Source organism: Tursiops truncatus, chromosome 5, assembly GCF_011762595.2.
Source record: "Tursiops truncatus isolate mTurTru1 chromosome 5, mTurTru1.mat.Y, whole genome shotgun sequence".
Lineage (NCBI taxonomy): Eukaryota > Metazoa > Chordata > Mammalia > Artiodactyla > Delphinidae > Tursiops > Tursiops truncatus.
In genome coordinates this window covers 118,740,796-118,759,272 of record NC_047038.1, presented here as the reverse complement: position 1 = coordinate 118,759,272, position 18,477 = coordinate 118,740,796, and the positions used below count along the sequence as shown (strand labels likewise).

At 35.8% G+C, this 18,477-nt stretch overlaps 1 protein-coding gene across 6 annotated transcripts in view; it reads left to right on the top strand.

The window, feature by feature from the left end:
* Positions 1-18,477, top strand: part of BANK1 (B cell scaffold protein with ankyrin repeats 1) — a 444,955-nt gene that overhangs the window by 157,630 nt on the left and 268,848 nt on the right. For all 6 annotated transcript variants that reach the window (XM_033857365.2, XM_019926480.3, XM_019926477.3 and 3 more), the window contains one exon: positions 2,576-2,974. In XM_033857365.2, coding sequence (XP_033713256.1) covers positions 2,596-2,974 — 379 coding nt within the window. In that variant the 5' untranslated portion in view covers positions 2,576-2,595. The remainder of the gene's footprint in view (positions 1-2,575; positions 2,975-18,477) is intronic.

The window sequence follows — 18,477 nt, the reverse complement described above, 5'->3', positions numbered from 1 at the left end:
TTGTTTTTCTGCCATTAATTTTTCTTCTTTCTTTTGTATTTTACATGTAAAAGATTATAATGTACCTATCTTTAATTTTTTTCAAAATGTCCAGTCAGAACTGTCAAACTTCTGTTAGCATTTTTTCTCAAATTTTCAAATATATGATACAATCTTACGATCGTTTTATTTTCTTTGGATCTCCCTCCCAAAATGCTCCATTCATCTATTATAAGTCCCTTTGCCTCTTGAATAGCTACCATCCTGAAACTTCCTTTTTCTTTTGATACTTTAATTTACTTTTTAATTGCCATATAATTTACATGCACAATCTAAGATATACAGATGAACAGATTTATATATATGTATACTTTGTGTAACAACCACTCAGATCAAGATATAGAACATTTTCAGAACCTCAGCAGGCTCCCTTTTATCTGCTTCCATTCATTAATCTCACTCCCAAATATTCTGATCTGTATCGCCATGAATTTTTTTTCTATTTTTGAACTTTTAATAAATACAATCCTTCAGTATATACTTTTTCTTCTTTCAGTCAACATTATATCTTTGGATTCATCCATGTTGCATGTAGCAGTGGTTCATTCTTTTTTATTGCTGTGCAATATTCTGTAGTATGAATACACTATAAAATTATTTTTGTAAGAGCTATTTTATAATTTATTATAATATGCCTTTGAAATTGCTCTGAAAAAATCTACCAACCCAATATTGTTCTCCTCTTGAATGACTTGCTTTTCTTTCCTAGATATATGAAGAGGTTTTATAATAATCGTTAAACCAAGTGAAATTTAATCAAGATGTTTTCTGTAACAGTTTTTCCATAGAATTGGTTCATTTTTCTTCCATATTTTAAGGATTTTAAAAATTATATTTTAAAACTTTTAATGCATCTTTTGTTTTCTTCTACTTCAGGTTTTGGGATTATCTTTATATTGAATCTTTTCCTTTTTTGGCTCTTCCCCATATATATCAGATTTTTCACCAATTGCTTTAATTTTATTCTCTCTTTTTGTGTTTACTATGAAAATATGAAGCTTTACTTTGAGGCCAGAAATGAAAATATTATCTGTGTCTAAGCTAGTCATTGATTTTTCTAATTTATTATCTGGGCAGTGGTATTGCTTTGGCTCTCAATTTGTCTTTTTATCTATTTGTTATACCCTTTCAAATGATTCTTTTAAAAATATCAAATCAGTATGTCTTTAAACTTTGGTTTTATTTAATCAGTGGTTTTTTAATACTGTGAGGAACTTTTCTTGTGTTTCTCTTCCCTGCTTATGATTCCTGCTAGTCTTTTCATGCTGTGTTACTTTCATTATTATGATGATCATATATATTATTATTGTTAATATTGTTGTCATCGTCTCTTTCAATAACTATGAATTTGTATTGCTAATCCTTTCATCTTGCTCACGATTCTCTTAGCTCAGTCTAGGCTTTCTATTTGCTTAATATTGTGTGGGTAAATTATTCCTTAAATTCCCCTCCCTAATTGCTACTTTTTATTTTCCCTCCAAGCTATAGTTTGAGAGACAAAATCTACATTCCAGTCAGTTTTTATGGCCTGAGAGAAAAGAGGAGAAGAAGATCTGTCAGTGTGACTCTCAAGTTGGAGGTGGTGGATTGTAGTCACTAATGAGACCCTGTCTGCAAGGCCCCTCTCCAATGCCCAGGGATGCTCTTGAGTTCCTGTGCAATTTGACTGGCTTTACTGACTCAGCTTTGAGCCTTGACTTGTTTAGGATTCAGCCTTTCCTGCTTCTGCAGACACCCCCAATCAGTTTCCAGCGGGGGAAGAGATTCATGACCACCCTGGTGGTTTGGGTGGTTTAAAAGTTTTTTCATCAGTGCTGGTTTAGGGTGTGAGATAGGTTTACGATTAGTACTGCCTCACCAGAACCTCTGATTTATTTCATCAACAACATTTTAGTTTATGGCATGAGATAATACCCCCTTTATTTGGTTTTTGCTATTGAATTTTTTTCTTTTAAAAAATTTTTATCTTGTTGGTTTTCTGGCCATGGAGTTATGTACTCTGTCTTGATGTACCCATCTTTACCTAGAAGAAGGATTTTAAAGTCCTTTAATGTAAATTGTCTTATTTCTTCTCAGAATAATCCGATTCATTAGGTAGGGCTTATTTTTTTTTTAAACCTTCATTTAGTTGGTGAAGAAACATGGCTGAAAGGAATTAAGTACCATAATCTAGGTAAAATTTTGTGGTTACTGGCAGAGCCATGCCTAGTAGCCCAGCATCCCTAATCCCACAGAATATTCTTTCCATTCTATCTCAAGGCCTCTCATTTATTTCTATTGAGCTTCCGAGATTAACATTTGTGCAGTGAGTACAGTGTACCCTTGCACAGAGCATGAACTCTGTGTTGCATCTGAAGGATTACTTTACTCCCATAGGATTCTGATGGGGATAATATGAATTATATTCTTGGTCTCTGGTATAAGCAAATTAATTTATTCCCTAAAGAGTACATTTAATTCTTTGAAAAATAATAATACAACCTGCTGTTAGCATGTCAAATATAAGAAAATTAATTTATTATTTTCTCCTTTCCAGAAAATGCAAAAGACATCATCATGATATATGAAGAAGATGCTGAAGAATGGGCTTTGTACTTGAGAGAAGTTTTTTCACATGTTGTGAAAAGGGAAGCAATCCTGTTATATCACTTGGAGAACTATTCTCTTCGGGATTTGGAATTGCTAAGTTTAAACTCTTACAAGTGTAAACTTTTGATATTATCAAATAGCCTGCTTCAAAACCTATCTTCAAAGAAATGTCAGTTTCTAGAAAACGTACTGCGTTCACCAGAAAGTGTGGTTACTCTGCTGTGTGGGCTGAAGAGTTCAGATCATCTTTACAAATTATTAAATATCTCTGGAGGCAGATGGGAGATCTCAACTGAGCAGGAGCCTGAAGACTACATCTCTGTAATCAAGAGTATCATATTCACAGGTAGTGTTGCCAAACCTTATTTGTTTGTTTTTATTTACTTATTTTTATCATAAAAAATCTGAAGTTTTTTTGAATCAATGAATATCTGATGTTGGGATGAAGAAAAATGAAAGCCAACTTTATTTAATGGTATGTTACACTTTCCTCAAAATGCATGAAGGTTCTTAATTTTTAGCTTTATTCCAGTCAAGGCTTATCTGTTCAAAAAATGGTTTAAAATTATATTTCTTAGGGCAGCCCGTATGAGATCATACTTGGTAGAACAAATATGGTGTGCTAGGTTATATGTCAGTTTGGTTCTGGAAGCTGATTTCTTAGTTAAGTAGTGAGGCTGGAGTTAATGTTGTCTACCCTAGTATTGGTGCCATTCAGCAGCAGTCCAGGGTTTGAAGGTCTGAGTTATTATAGAACTGTAGAATTTCCCTTGTGCTGATAATTGTATGATATCATTACTGTGGTATGATATACTGTTATTTTCATTAATTTTAAATGACAAATTTAGTTTTAATCATTGAAGCATTGCGTTAAAGGGCGGAACACAGGGACCTGTTCATTAATTAATTACAGTTTCATGTAATAGTCAAAACTCTGAAGCTTCCTAGTGTTGAAGCTTCTCCCTCCCCCAGGGCTTCAGCCTTGGTGTGGGAGGGGTGCTGTGCTCAGCTGCTTGCCTGGTTTTCTCACCTTGCCTCTTGCCTTTAACTTCCAGTGGTTTCCTCTCCCACAGAAAAGAGGTGGGGTTCTTATCTTCTCCTGGCCGCATCACATATTAAGTGCTGGCTCTTTTTCTTGGAGCATGTTTCTGGGCTCTGTGGAGATCCCCTCATTCCCAGGGGGTGTCTCACCTGCAGTTCCTCAATGAGATAAATGTTTCCTCTCCTCTAAGTTCCTAGTTGTGGTGGTCCACCCCATATAGAGCCTTAATATTAATTTCTACAGCTTCTTTATATGTCTCTTTTGGTCAAAGTCACTGAGATATCTCCCCGCTGGCCCTTTCTCACACCTGGCCTACATCTGTCTGTAAAATCATTTGTTTTTCTTCTGCCGTGACAAACTCTGGGCACACAAGCCATTCCCAATAGAGCCACCACCATCCTGCCCTCAGAGCAGCAATGCACCACAGCCTCTTACCTTTAGTCATGTCCAAGCATGGGTCTAGCCTGAGTCTTGGTGTCCTGTAAAGCCAGAGAACACCTGTCAGTCCCAAAGGCTCTGCTGGAAACCCTTGTCCCTCTGCTTGAGGATGATGATATCCCTCAGTCTTCCCTGTGGAGGATGGTGGGACTCACAGCACATCAGCAACTCTTTAAAAAATCCTCTCCCTATTCTCCAGCATTCCAGCCTCTTCAAATTCAATACTTCTTAAGCCTTGTTTTGGTTCTCTATTGTTGCGTAACAAGTTACCTTAAACTTTAGCAACTTCAGACAATGATGCTATCACAGTGTCTATGGCTGAGGAATCTAGGAGCAGCTTAGCTGGGAGGTTCTGGATCAGGATATCTCCAGAGGTCGAAGTCAAGCTGTCTGGAGCTATAATCCCGTGAAACTTCCAGTGATCACTTGGGGAGGATTTGCTTCCAACAGGAGCTTACATTGTTGTCAAGTTTGTTATTGTTTTTTAACCAACTCTTGGATGGAAGTCACCTCTAGTAGATTCCCGAGGAAAAGCAATGTTTCTGAAATCTTGCGTCTTCCAGAGTGTTTGTCTCTTGTCTTATACTTGAAGTGCAGTTTGACCATGTTGCTCTTCTTTCTTCTAGCATTGTAGAGTTTAGGGAATTCTTATTTGCCTGGCAGACTAAAGGATTCTTCATTTATATGTGAAGTCTAGTGACTTCACTAGAGTGTTATCCTTGTGCTGACTGTTTGGGACCGTTTTGCCCAGGGATGTGGTTACTTTTTGTCTTTATTTTCCTTTCTTTTGCGGGGGGGGGGGGGTCTTTTCCCCAAGATGTAGATTCAATATTCTTTTATTTCAGGAACAATTTCTTGATTCATATCATTAAATGTTTGCTCTATCTTATTATTATGGTTTTCTTTTTCAGGGATTCCTTTTATATGTATGTTGGATTTATTTTTGTCTGTGATATGCTCTACAATTTCTCTCTAATTCTTTTTGATTCTTTATCAGTATCCATTTACTTAGCTTGTATTTATCATTTCAATCCTTGCTACTTTCTTGTGCTTTCAGTACTCTCTCTTCCCCTGTATTATTTCAAATTTATCCTTCATATTTATGTTGCTTTTACTTTTTTTGTTGTAACATTTGGTTGAGCCCTGGAAGCTTACAGTGCATTTCTTGTTCTTATCTTACCAACCTCACCCTGACACCCTGTATTTCTGCACTACATAATTGCTTCAAAAAGGTGATTGCAATTCATTACATTTTAAAACTTCACGGTGAAATGTTTGGTCACAATTTTCCACTTCTTTTATGGCAATATGTTTTTAGTATGTGATTCTTTATGTATAATTGGTTTTCTCTCTTTCTCTCTTGTAGCATCTTTATATAGATCCTGTGCTGGTCCAGTTTTTCTTTTGTATCACTGAACAAAGTGAGTTTTTCTTGGTCTAGCTAAGGGAGATAGAAAATGTGGGCTTTGTTGTTTGTTCTTTTTTTTTTCTCCCCCCCTACAATGAAAGACTTTACTTCTCTGTTTGTTTTCACAGATATAGACTACTTTCTACACATATGTCTTTTCTATATAGTTCCTCATTTAGCCTCTCTTTTTCTGCTTTTTGGAACCAAACCACTTCCATAGATGCTTCTACCTGAAACTATTGCATCATGTCTACAATATAAAAAGGCATGGACCCTAGCCTTAGTGAAAGCTATGTTTGTTAGTTCTTTTTGAAATCTGATTTTGGAACCATTCTTTTGACCTGGAGGTCTAAGAGTTCACTGTTTACCACTTTCAATAAATAGGACATTTGCATAATTGTTTCTCATTCTCTATGTTTTGGGATGATTTGCAGGAATAAAAAAGGGGAAATGTTGACTCTACACTATAATTTTCAAGCTGGCAGTCGTCTAGTTTCCAATCATCTCTGTTATTTTTTATTTTTGTTTAGTATTCCACAGTACATTGAGTTAGTTTTTTTGGTTACAAATGAAAAATGTTACAATTGGAAATTATAGACAATTTATTACAGTAAAATGCACATAAGGTACAAGTAATTTCATGTTAATTGTCTCCCCTGAAACAGAGAAGCACTAAAAATTTGTGGCAAAATTTTGAGTGATTCTCCACACCCATCATTTTTATTTCCTTGAAGAATTCAAATTTTATTGGCCATTTAAATTATGATATCACTATTGTGTAAAAATATTGAGGAAATACATTTTATCTTCAAATTGTGTACCTATTGATATTTGATAGGAGAAAATCTTATACTTTCTGAACAACCTAGGACTACATATGAAGACACTATTAGCGCTCATCTTCCCATATTCAATTTTTAGACTCTTATTTCTTATAATAACTTAGATGTACCTACAAAGTAGAAAATATAACAGTGTTGTGTGGAAAAAAAATTCAAAGATGATAAATTTGTCTGAGCTACAAGCATACAACCAAAATGTAGACCTATAAGCAATTTGTAAGCCATGCATAAAATAACTTTTATGTGTGGGTTGTGTCCCTTGACAAAATTGGTATTAATTGCTGTGGTCTATGCAATAATAATTTGTTTTCATAAACAGCTTAAATGGGCTACATTACTTTATGTTTCAAATTGCAATTTGTGTTGAATACATTAAGTCTGGGTTTTTAAAATAATGGGTGAATTAGTATGAAAGATGTGAAATTCAATTTTACTGTCCTTTTTCTACTTCCCCTCTATCCCACAGAGAAATTATTCAAGGAAGAAAGGAAACTTATTATTCAGGAGCATTATATGATAAAGAGAATAATAAGTAGGGATCTTCCCGCACCAGGGCTCAAACCCATGTCCCCTGCATTGGCAGGTGGATTCTTTTTTTTTTTTGCGGTACACGGGCCTCTCACTGTTGTGGCCTCTCCTGTTGTGGAGCACAGGCTCCGGATGCACAGGCTCAGCAGCCATGGCTCACGGGCCCAGCCGCTCCGCAGCATGTGGGATCTTCCTGGACCTGGACACGAACCTGTGTGCCCTGCATTGGCCGGCAGACTCTCAACTTCGCCACCAGGGAAGCCCTGGCAGGTGGATTCTTAACCACTGCACCTCCAGGGAAGTCCCAGGCCATTTCTGTCATTACCATTAGTATAGGCATGTGCTGTACACTAGGGTAATTGCGTCACCTCCCATTGAACACAACCTCCCATTTCTGCCTTAATACCATTGTTCTTATGCTGCCTTCTTTATGTGGAGTACCTTTACCCATATTTTTAATTGAAATCCTGGCCATCCTTCAAGGTCAGTTGAAAATCTGCTTTATCAATGAATTCATCTCAGATCCTTTCTGCTTGAAAATATTCTCCTCATCTCTAATTCTATTAACCTTTTATTATTGCTTACTTATGACTCTCCTTATATCCTTTGTAATTATTTTTGACAATTTCTTTTCTCCTCATTACTTCTGTTTCAAAAGTTAATGCTGGTAACTTTCTTTCTAAAATATTTCAGCACTTTAAACATCCAAAAACTAACAGAAGAGTACAAATTATGCTTTTAAGTGCAGATTTATAAATGTTTGCTGGTGCAGTTGGGTTTTCACTTTGTTGATGATGCAAAGGTTTACTGTGGTATTCTTGTCAAGATTACATGATCTGAAATTTGGGAGGGCTCAAGATAGCAGTGTAGGAATATCTAAACTCATATTTCCCAGGAACCCAACAGATCTACAACTATATATGGAATAATTCCATAAGAAAGGGACTTCAAAACTGGATGAACAGAGACTCTACAACAAAGGGCAAAAGGCCAGTATACTTGGCTCAACAGGGAATATGTCCAAGAAAACTATTGAACTGTAGGAAACAGAAAACCCGCTCATAAAGGGCTCCCAAACAATGCACTCGACATGAAAACCAGTGCAAAAATACCAGATTGAAAAGCTCACTTACTAATGGAGAGGCCATTAGTGGAGTGGAGAGTGTACCCACTTACTAATCTTAAAGCATCTGAAGCATGTGCCAGAGAGGCAGGAACCAGTTCGGATGCTCCACAGAGACTAAGACACTGGCAGGAGCCTTTTTTTTTTTTTTTTTAATCTCAGGCTACCTTTCTAAAGCTGGCACTGGTAGGTGCCAGTTTTGAGTTCTCCTGACCTGTTACCACCAGTGGGCACACGCTGCTGAGAGCCACACCTACCCCTGTGCCTCAACTAGATCTTAAAGCCAGGCCAGGGCTAGCCCTGCCCACCAGTGTGCTGTAGCAGTGTGGCTCTGCCACAACAAGAAGGTACACAAAACCCACAAGGGGGCATCCCTTGAGCACCTGGCTCTCCTGGCAAAAAAAGACTATGTCTAAGCCCCACAGGATGTCTTCTCAGTAAGGCCACTCCTTCTAGACTGGGAGAGATAGCTAATTTACCTACCACATAGAAACACAGAGAATTAGGCAAAATGAGGAAAAAGAGGAGTATGTTCCAATCAAAAGGATGAGACAAACTTCAAAAAAAGATCTGAATGAGTTGAAGATAAGCTATATTTGATAATGAGCTCAAAGTTATGGTCATAAAGATGCTTACTGAACTCAGGGGAAGATAGGATGAACACACTGAGAACTTCAACAAAGAAAGAGAAAATACAAGAAAATACCAAACAGAAGTTATAACTGAACTGAAAAATAAACTGGAAGGGTTCAACAGTAGACTGGATGAGGTAGAAGAATGAATGAGCGAGCTGGAAGACAAAACAATGACACTCACCCAGGTAGGGCAGCAAAATGAAAAAAGAATTTTAAAAAGTGAAGGTACCTTAAGGGACCTTTGGGACAACATCAAGAAGATTAATATTGATATTTGCATTATAGGAAACCCAGAAGGAGAAGAGAGAGAGAAAGGGCCCAAAAATTTATTTGAAGAAATGGTGGCTGAAACACTTCCCTAATTTGGAGAAGGAAACAGACAACCAGGCCCAGGAAATCCAGAGAGTTTCAAATAAGGGAAATACAAAGGAACTCATACCAAAAGACACATTATAATTAAAATGGTAAAAATTAAGGATAAAGAGAGAATTCTAAAGGCAGCAAGAGTAAAACAACTTGTTTCATACAAGGGAATCCCATAAGGCTATCAGCAGACTTTTCAGCACAAACTTTACAGGACAGAAGGGAGAATGGCATGACATTCAAAGTGCTGAAAGGAAAACACTTCCATCCAGGAATTCTCTGCCTAGCAACATTATCATTAAGTGTGTGTTGGGGGAGTGGATAAAGAGATAAAGCTTTAGAATATGTTCAAGTTGCAGTTGCTAGCAACTTAAAAAGGCAACTGCTTACTTTGAATTTTACATGTGAACCTCACAGTAATAGCAAGGAAAAAACAGTAAGTACACAAAAGAAATGACAAATGAATCTAAGCGTAACACTAAAGAAAACTACCAAACACAAGGAAAGAGAGAAAGAGGAGAAGAAAGGAAGTTAGAGGAACTACACAAACATACAGAAAACAGTGAACAAAATGGCAATAAGTACATGCCTATCAATAATTATTTTAAATGTAAATAGACTAAATTTGCCAATCAAAGACATAGAGTGCTTGAATGGATATAAAAACAAGATTCACCTATATGTTGCCTACAAGAGGCTCACTTCAGAAGAAAGGACACATACTAAAAGTGAAGGAATGGAATGAGATAATCCATGCAAATGGAAATGAAAAGAAAGCTGCAGTAGCTATATTCATATCAGACAAAATAGACTTTAAAACAAAGACTGCGATATAAGATAAAGAAGGGCATTGCGTAATGCTAAAGGCGTCAATCCAGCAAGAAGATATAAATTTGTAAATGTATATTCATCCAACAGAGGAGTAACAAGATATATAAAGCAAATATTAATGGACTTAAAGAGAGAAATTGAAAGAAATACAGTAACAGTAGGGGACTTTCACACTGCACTTACATCAATGGATACATCATCTAGACAGAAAAAGAAATAAGGAAACACTTTCCTTAAATGACCCATTAGACCAGATTGACTTAATAGATATATATTGAACATTCCATTCAAAAGCAGCAGAATTAACATTTCTTTTTAAGAGCACATGGAACATTCTCCAGGATGGATTATATGTTAGGTCACAAAATAAGTTTCAGTAAGTTCAAGAAGAATGAAACCATATCAAGCAGCTTCTCCAACCATAATAGTATGAAACTAGAAATCAATCACAAGAAGAAAAAAATGAGAAAAAAAAACCCAAAACCTGGAGATTAAACAACATACTATTGAACAACCAATGGGTCATCAAAGAAATCAAAGGAGAAATAAAAAATACCTAGAGATAAATGAAAACAGAAATAGAATGTGTCAAAATCTGTGGGATACAGCAAAAATGCTCCTAAGAAGGAAGTTTATAGCAATATAGGCCTACATTAGGAAACAAGAAAAATACCCAATAAACAAGCTAACTTTACACCTAAAAGGAACTAGAAAAGAGGAACAAATAAAGCCCAAAATTAGTAAAGGGAAGGCAATAATAAATATCAGAGAAATATATTAGAGACAGAAAACAATAGAAAAGATCAATGAAACTAAGAACTGTTCTTTGAAACAATAAAATCAAAAAATTTTAGGTAGACTAACGAAGAAAAAAAGAGAGAGAACTCAAATAAATAAGATCAGAAATGAAAGAGAAGTTACAGGTGATACCACAGAAATACAAAGGATCATGGGACTACCACGAAAAATTATATGCCAACAAATTGGACAACCTAAAAGAAATGGATAAATTCCTAGAAACATACAATCTTTCAAGACTAAGTCATAAAGAAATAGAAAATCTGAATAGACTGATTAATAGTAAGGATATTGAAACTATTAAAAACAAAAACAAAAACCCAGGACCAGACGGCTCCACTGGTGAATTCTACAGAACATTCAAAGAAGATTTAATACCTATCCTTTTAAAGCTCTTACAAAAAATTATAGAGGTGAGAAACCTTCAAAACATATTTTACAAAGCCAGCATTATCCTGATACCAAAACCAGACAAGGACACCACAAAAAAAGAGAAAATTACAGGCCAATATCCTTGATGAACATAGATGCAAAAATTCTCAACAAAACGTTAGCAAGATTAATCCAACAATAAATTAAAAGGATGATACACCATGATCAAGAGGGATTTATTCTAGGAATGCAAGGATGGTTCAATATCTGCAAATTAGTCAACATGGTACATCACATTAACAAAATGCAGGATAAAATTCATATGATCATTTCAATGCATACAGAAAAAAATTGACAAAATTCAAAATATATTTATGATTAAAAACTCTAAACAAAGTGGGTAGAGAGAGAGCATACCTCAACATAATAAAGGCCATATATGATAAACTTGTAGCTAACATCATACTCAACAGTGAAAATCTGAAATCTTTTCCTCTAAGATTAGGAACAAGACAGATATGCCTCTTTTGCCACTTTTATTCAACATAGTACTGGAAATTCTAGCCACATATTTAGGCAAGAAAAAGAAATAAAAGATATCCAAAGCAGAAAGGGAGAAGTAAAACTGTCACTATTTGCAGATGACATAATGCTATCTATAGAAAACCCTAAAAACTCCACCAAAAAAATTCTAGAACTAATAAATTAATTCAGTAAATTTGCAGGATACTAAATCAATATACATAGATCTGTGGTGTTTCTATTCACTAATAAAGAAATATCAGAAATACAAAATTAAGAAAGCAATCCCATTTACAGTTGCATCAAAAAGAATAAAATTCCTGGTAATAAATTTAAGCAAGAAGGTGAAATACCTGTACACTGAAAACTGTAAGACACTGATGAAGGAAATTGAGGACACAAATATATGGAAAAATGTTCTGTACTCATGGATTGAAAGAATTAATATTGTAAAAATGTCCATACTACCCAAAGCAATCTACAGATTCATTGCCATCCCTATCAAAATACCAATGACATATTTCACAGAACTAGAACAAATAATTCGAAAATTTGAATGGAACAACCAAACATCCCAAATAGCTAAAACAATACTGAGAAAGAAGAACAAAGATAGAGGTATCACACTTCCTGATTTCAAGCTATACTACAAAGCTGTAGTAATCAAACCAGTGTGATACTGGCCCGAAATAGGCACAGATCAATAAAACAGAATTGAGAGCTCAGAAATGAACCTACATATATATGGACGATTAACTTATGGTAAGGAGCAAAGAACATACAATGGAGAAAGATATTATCTTCAATAAATGGTGTTGGTAAAACTGGATAGTCACATGCAAAAGAATGAAACTATCAATAGATCACTGTCTTACACCATACACAAAAGTTAAATAAAATGGATTGGAAACTTGAATATAAGACATGAAACCATAAAATTCCTAGAAGAAAACATAGGCAGTAACATCACTGACATCTGTCTAGGCAATGTTTTTTTTCTATTTTTTTTAACAGCTTTATTGGAGTATAATTGCTTTACAATGTGTGTTAGTTTCTGCTGTATAACAAAGTGAATCAGCTATACGTATACATATATCCCCATATCCCCTCCCTCTTGCGTCTCCCTCCCACCCTCCCTATCCCACCCCTCTAGGTGGTCACAAAGCACCAAGCTGATCTCCCTGTGCCATGTGGCTGCTTCCCACTAGCTATGTTATATGCATCTGACTCTAAAGGCAAGGGAAACAAAAGCAAAAATAAGTAGGATTACATCAAATTAAAACACTTCTGCACAGGGAAGGAAACCATCATCAGAACTAAAAGGCAGCCTATTAAATGGGATAAGATAATTGTAAATTATATATCCAAAGAGGGATTACTATCCAAAATATATAAAGTAACCATACAAGTCAATAAAAATACAAATAACTCAATTAAAAATGGGGAGAGGATCTGGATAGACGTTATTCCCAAAAAGACATACTGATGGCCAACAGGCACATGAAAAATTGTTCAGCATCCCTGACTATTTGGAAAATGCAAATAAAAAACACAATGATATATTACCTAACACCTGTTAGAATGTCTATTATCAAAAAGACAAGGAATAACAAATGTTGTAGAAGATGTGGAGAAAATGGAACTCTTGTACACTGTTGGTGGGACTGTTAATTGGTGCAGCCAGTATAAAAAACAGTATAGAGATTCCTCAAAAAGTTAACAATAGAACTGCCATCTGACCCACCCGTTCCACTTCTGGATTTTTATCCAAAAAATACAGAAACACTAACTGAAATATACATTCACCCATATGTTCATTGCAGCATTTTTTACAATAGCTAAGATATGGAAACAACCTAAGCGTCCATCTGTGCATGAGTGGATAAAGAAGATGTGGTATATTCACAATGGGATACTATTCAGCCATAAAAAGGAGTGAAATTCTGCCATTTGTAACAACATGGGTGGACTTGAAGGTATTAAGCTAAGTGAAATCAATCAAACAGAGAAAAACAAATACCACATGATCTCAATCATATGTGGAATCTAAAATAAAAACCTAACAAAATAAATCCAAAACAAACTTATAGATACAGAGATCAGATTAGTGGTTACCAAAGGGGAAGAGAGGGTTGGAGGTAGGTGAAATGACTGAAGGAAGTCAACTGTATGGTGGTGGATGGTAACTGGACTTGCTGTGGTGATCACTTCGTGGTGTATACACATCATGTTATAATGCTGTACACCCGGAAGTTATATAATAATAAAAAAACTGAATCTAATCATAAGGAAATATCCGACAAACTCAAACTAAAGGGAATTCCACAAGATTATTTCTTTGTACTCTTCAAAATATTAAGTTCAAGTACCTAGGAATAAACCTACCTAAGGAGGCAAAAGGCCTGTACTAAGGAAACTATAAGATACTGATGAAAGAAATCAAAGATGACACAAACAGATGGAGAGATATACCATGTTCTTGGGTTGGAAGAATCAATATTGTCAAAATGATTATACTACCCATAGTAATCTACAGAGTCAATACAATCCTTATCTAATTACCAAAACCACTTTTCACAGAATTAGAACAAAAAATTTTACAATTAGTATGGAAACACGAAAGACCCCAAATAGCCAAAGCAATCTTGAGAAACAAAAGTGGAGCTGGAGGAACCAGACTTCCTGACTTCAGACTATACTACAAAGCTACAGTAATGAAAACAGTATGGTAATAGCACAAAAAGAAATACAATCAATGGAACAGGATAGAAAGTCCAGAGATAAACCCACGTAATTATGGTCACCTAATCTATGACAAAGGAGGCAAGAATATACAATGGAGAAAAGACAGTCTCTTCAATAAGTTGTGCTGAGAAAACTGGAGAGCTACATGTTAAAGAATGAAATTAGAGCATTCTCTAACACCGTACACAAAAATAAACTCAAAATATATTAAAGACCTAAATGTAAGACCAGACACCATAAAACTCTTAGAGGAAAACATAGGCAGAACATTTTCTGACAAAAATCGCAGCAAGATCTTTTTTGATCCACTTCCTAGAGTAATGAAAACAGAAACAAAAATAAACAAATGGGACCTAATTAAACTTAAAAGCCTTTGCACAGCAAAGGAAACCATAAACAAAATGAAAAGACAACCCTCAGAGTGGGAGAAAATACTTGCAAATGAAACAACCAACAAGGGGTTAATCTCCAAAATATATAATGCAAACAGCTCATGCAGCTCAATATCAAAAAAAAAAACCAACCCAATCAAAAAATGGGTGGAAGATCTAAATAGACATTTCTCCAAAGAAGACATACAGATGGCCAAAAAGCACATGAAAAGATGCTCAGTATCACTAATTATCAGGGAAATGCAAATCTAAACTACAATAAGGTATCAGCTCACCTGAGTCAGGATGGCCATCATCAAAAAGTCTACAAACAGTAAGTGTTGGAGAGAGTGTAGAGAAAAGGGAACCCTCCTACACTGTTGGTGGGAATGTAAGTTGGTACAGCCACTATGGAGAACAGTATGGAGGTTCCTTAAAAAACTAAAAACAGAGCTACCATATGATCCGGCAATCCCATTCCTGAGTGTATAGCTGGAGAAAACCATAATTCTAAAAGATACTCCAAACATTGGGTGCATCCCCAATGTTCGTTGCAGCACTATTTACAATATCCAAGATATGGAAGCAACCTAAATGTCCATCGACAGAGGAACAGCTAAAGAAGATGTGGTACATATATACAATGGAATATTACTCAGCTATAAAAAATAATGAAATAATGCCATTTGCAGTAATGTGGATGGACCTAGAGATTCTCTTAGTGAAGTAAGTAAGTCAGACAGAGAAAGACAAATATCGTATCATATCGCTTATATGTGAAATCTAAAAAAATGGTACAAGTGAACTTATATACAAAACAGAAATAGAGCCACAGGTGTAGAAAACAAGCATGATTACCAAGGAGGAAAGAGGGGAGAGGGTTAAATTGGGAGATTGGGACTGACATATACACACTACTATAAATAAAATAGATAACTAATAAGAACCTACTGTATAGCATATGGAACTCTACTCAATACACTGTAATGACCTATATGGGAAAAGAATCTAATAAAGGGTGGATATATGTATATGTAAAACTGATTCACTTTGCTGTACAGCAGAAGCTAACAAAGCATTGTAAATCAACCATTCTCCAATAAAAATGAATTTAAAAAAACCTAAAGGATGAGTTATTGTTCCAGATGAAAGGAATCTAAAGTTGCATGAAAACTATATACAGTGAATAATCCTGACTTGAATGCCGAACTAGGAAATAAGGAAATTAATAAGACAATTGATGAAATTTTATTATGGACTATATATTAGATAGCAGCATTGCACAATGTTCAATTCTCAGAGTTTTAAATTGTTAGATGATATGCAAGAGAATATCCCTGTTTTTAGGAAATATACATTGAAATGTTTAGGAGTAATGGGGCGTGATGTCAACTGTCATGCATACACACAACACACACATACATACACACATAGACAAAACCATCTATTTACAAAGACATGTATGTATACAAATGTGTGTGTATGACTATTGGCTAAACATCCTGAGTTATCTCCTACACATATCTGTCATTCTAAGAGATGAACAAAAAGCAAAGTAAGCACATTCTTGTGATATGTGCTGATAGTTGTGTGTATTTGAGAGGTGGTGGCTTTTGAAGGAGGACATAGTTCAGTGCATGCACTGTGACGCTACACCTATTTACCCTGTGGTTGGCATTCATGGAGCCTGCAAATGTCTATCTTGTACGTAATAATATAGCCATTCTTACTGTGGGGTGGGGGAGGGGGGTCATCTGGCATGAGAAGTCATGTTCACTCTGTATTGTTTACTGATTTTTTTTCTTCTGCATAATATTTTAGCCCTTTATGTCAAGTACCATGTCTTATACTCTGGTTTATTGTGTATTTTGTTTCTTAGTTGAGTAGTTCAAAACCGTAAGATGATGATTAGGAATCATAAATTCATACTGAGTTTCTCTCCCAGATTTCCTGCGTTAGGGTGAATGTTTAAAGGAAAAACTTGTTATTTTTCATTAAACAAATGTTAAATAAATATATTTCCCACAGAAACCCTATTATTTGCCTTTGAGCCTAGAATAATAGGCATAGCTAAGAGCTGACTTAGTTAATAATACTTTTCACCTGATATTATTGTGATGATTCAGTTATTTAATACACTTAAAGCACTTACAAGAGTTCCTCGCAGAGAATCCGTGCTCAATAAATATAAGCTAGTTTTATTACTTTTCTGTCTATACATTAATTTAGAGAAAGGGAGGGAGGGAGGGAGGGAGAAATAGAGGGAGGGAGGAAGGACAAAAGAGGAGAAGGGAAATAAGGGAGAAGGAGGAGAGGGGAGGAAGCATCTGAGAGTGGGGGAGAGATGCAGAAGGAGAGAGACAGGTACTCTAGGACTGCAAAGAGAGGCCAAGGTGTTATTGATTGGTCAAGTAAGAGAAATCAGAGTTGTGAATGGAAAGCTCAAGGTTGAAAGAATATCAAGGAAAGAAGTGAGTCAAATACTAGGTAAACCATAAAAAATCTAGGAGAGGTTAGAGTTCAGGAAACAGAAAACAGGTGGGAATTGAAGTAGGATGAAATAGGAAGAGGAGAATTGATTTAAGTCACCAAGGGTGATAACAAAGAATAGCTTCATTTATTTTGGGATTTACACCTACTCCTTGGGTGGGCCCAAGCCGATCAGCAGGTGAGGGCCTGAAGCCTTTGGACCTGCTCAGAAACCTTCAGGGAGTAGGAAGGAGGAGACTGGAGAGAAATGATGTTTTCTGTTTCTGTAACTGGTCAGTTAGATAACAGCTTGTTTTTCTCACTAGCTAGATGTGGTAAATATGAACAAAAGGATATATACGTTAAAAGCGAGCAGGAAGTCTGTTTTCCAGTGGTTCTAGTTGTTCATTTTCACAATTTGATGTGTTTGGGCTTTCTGTGATAAGATGAACGGATTAGAACCACACTCCTCCTAGTTTATTGTTTGTAGTTTTCAAAGTTTAACTTATTTTGGTAAGAACTTACAAATGTTAAATTAAGTGTACTGGTTTTATGAAGTAAAGGAAGTCTTCTCAAATTGTTGCATTAAGTGAAGGGAGCCTTCCTACCTTGTTCCAACTTTGTGTACTAGCAAGAGAAATAACTACACATCATTATTCACTGTGTGGGTCTCTGTACATCTCCATCAGATTCTTCAGAGTAGTGGGGAGGGGGCTGGCCAAAACTTCAGATACCTGGCTCCCTCTAGTTCTATTGAGTAAAATCTCTGGGAGTGAGTTGTGAAGAGCGAGTAGCAGAGGCCATGGAAATAAACAATAAATGAGTGCCCCTGTGGCTAGTGCACTCTGAAGCTTAAGAACCACTGATCTGGACTAATTGTCTCATGAATATAATCCTTGTTGATGGATAATTAAGTATCACTCAAAGAATTAGAAATAGTGGCTTTGTGCATTTAAAATCAGTATCTCTCCTCTGTTGTTTGAAATAGTGGAATGCACCTCAATTTATCTATCAGTTTTATTATCCACATAAATTGTGACTACCTATAGAGGTTTTTGGTTTTGGTTTTGTTCAATTAATATGATTGCAAGTGTTGTTCTATGAACATTTTTTGCACAGGTGTTATTTTGGGGGCATAGGTCCAGGAAGAAAGTTGTGGTCACAGGGTTTGTGCATATAAAAGTTAATGCAAATTGTCTCCCCAAGGCAGTTGTACCAACTTACTTGGTAGCACTATAAGTCCTCAATGCTTCCCATCCTCTTCAATATTTGGTACGCTCAGAATTTTTAGTTTGCAATTTAGTGGATGTGAAAGTGTATTTCATCATAGATTTAACTTGCATTTCCTGGTTACTAGTGAGC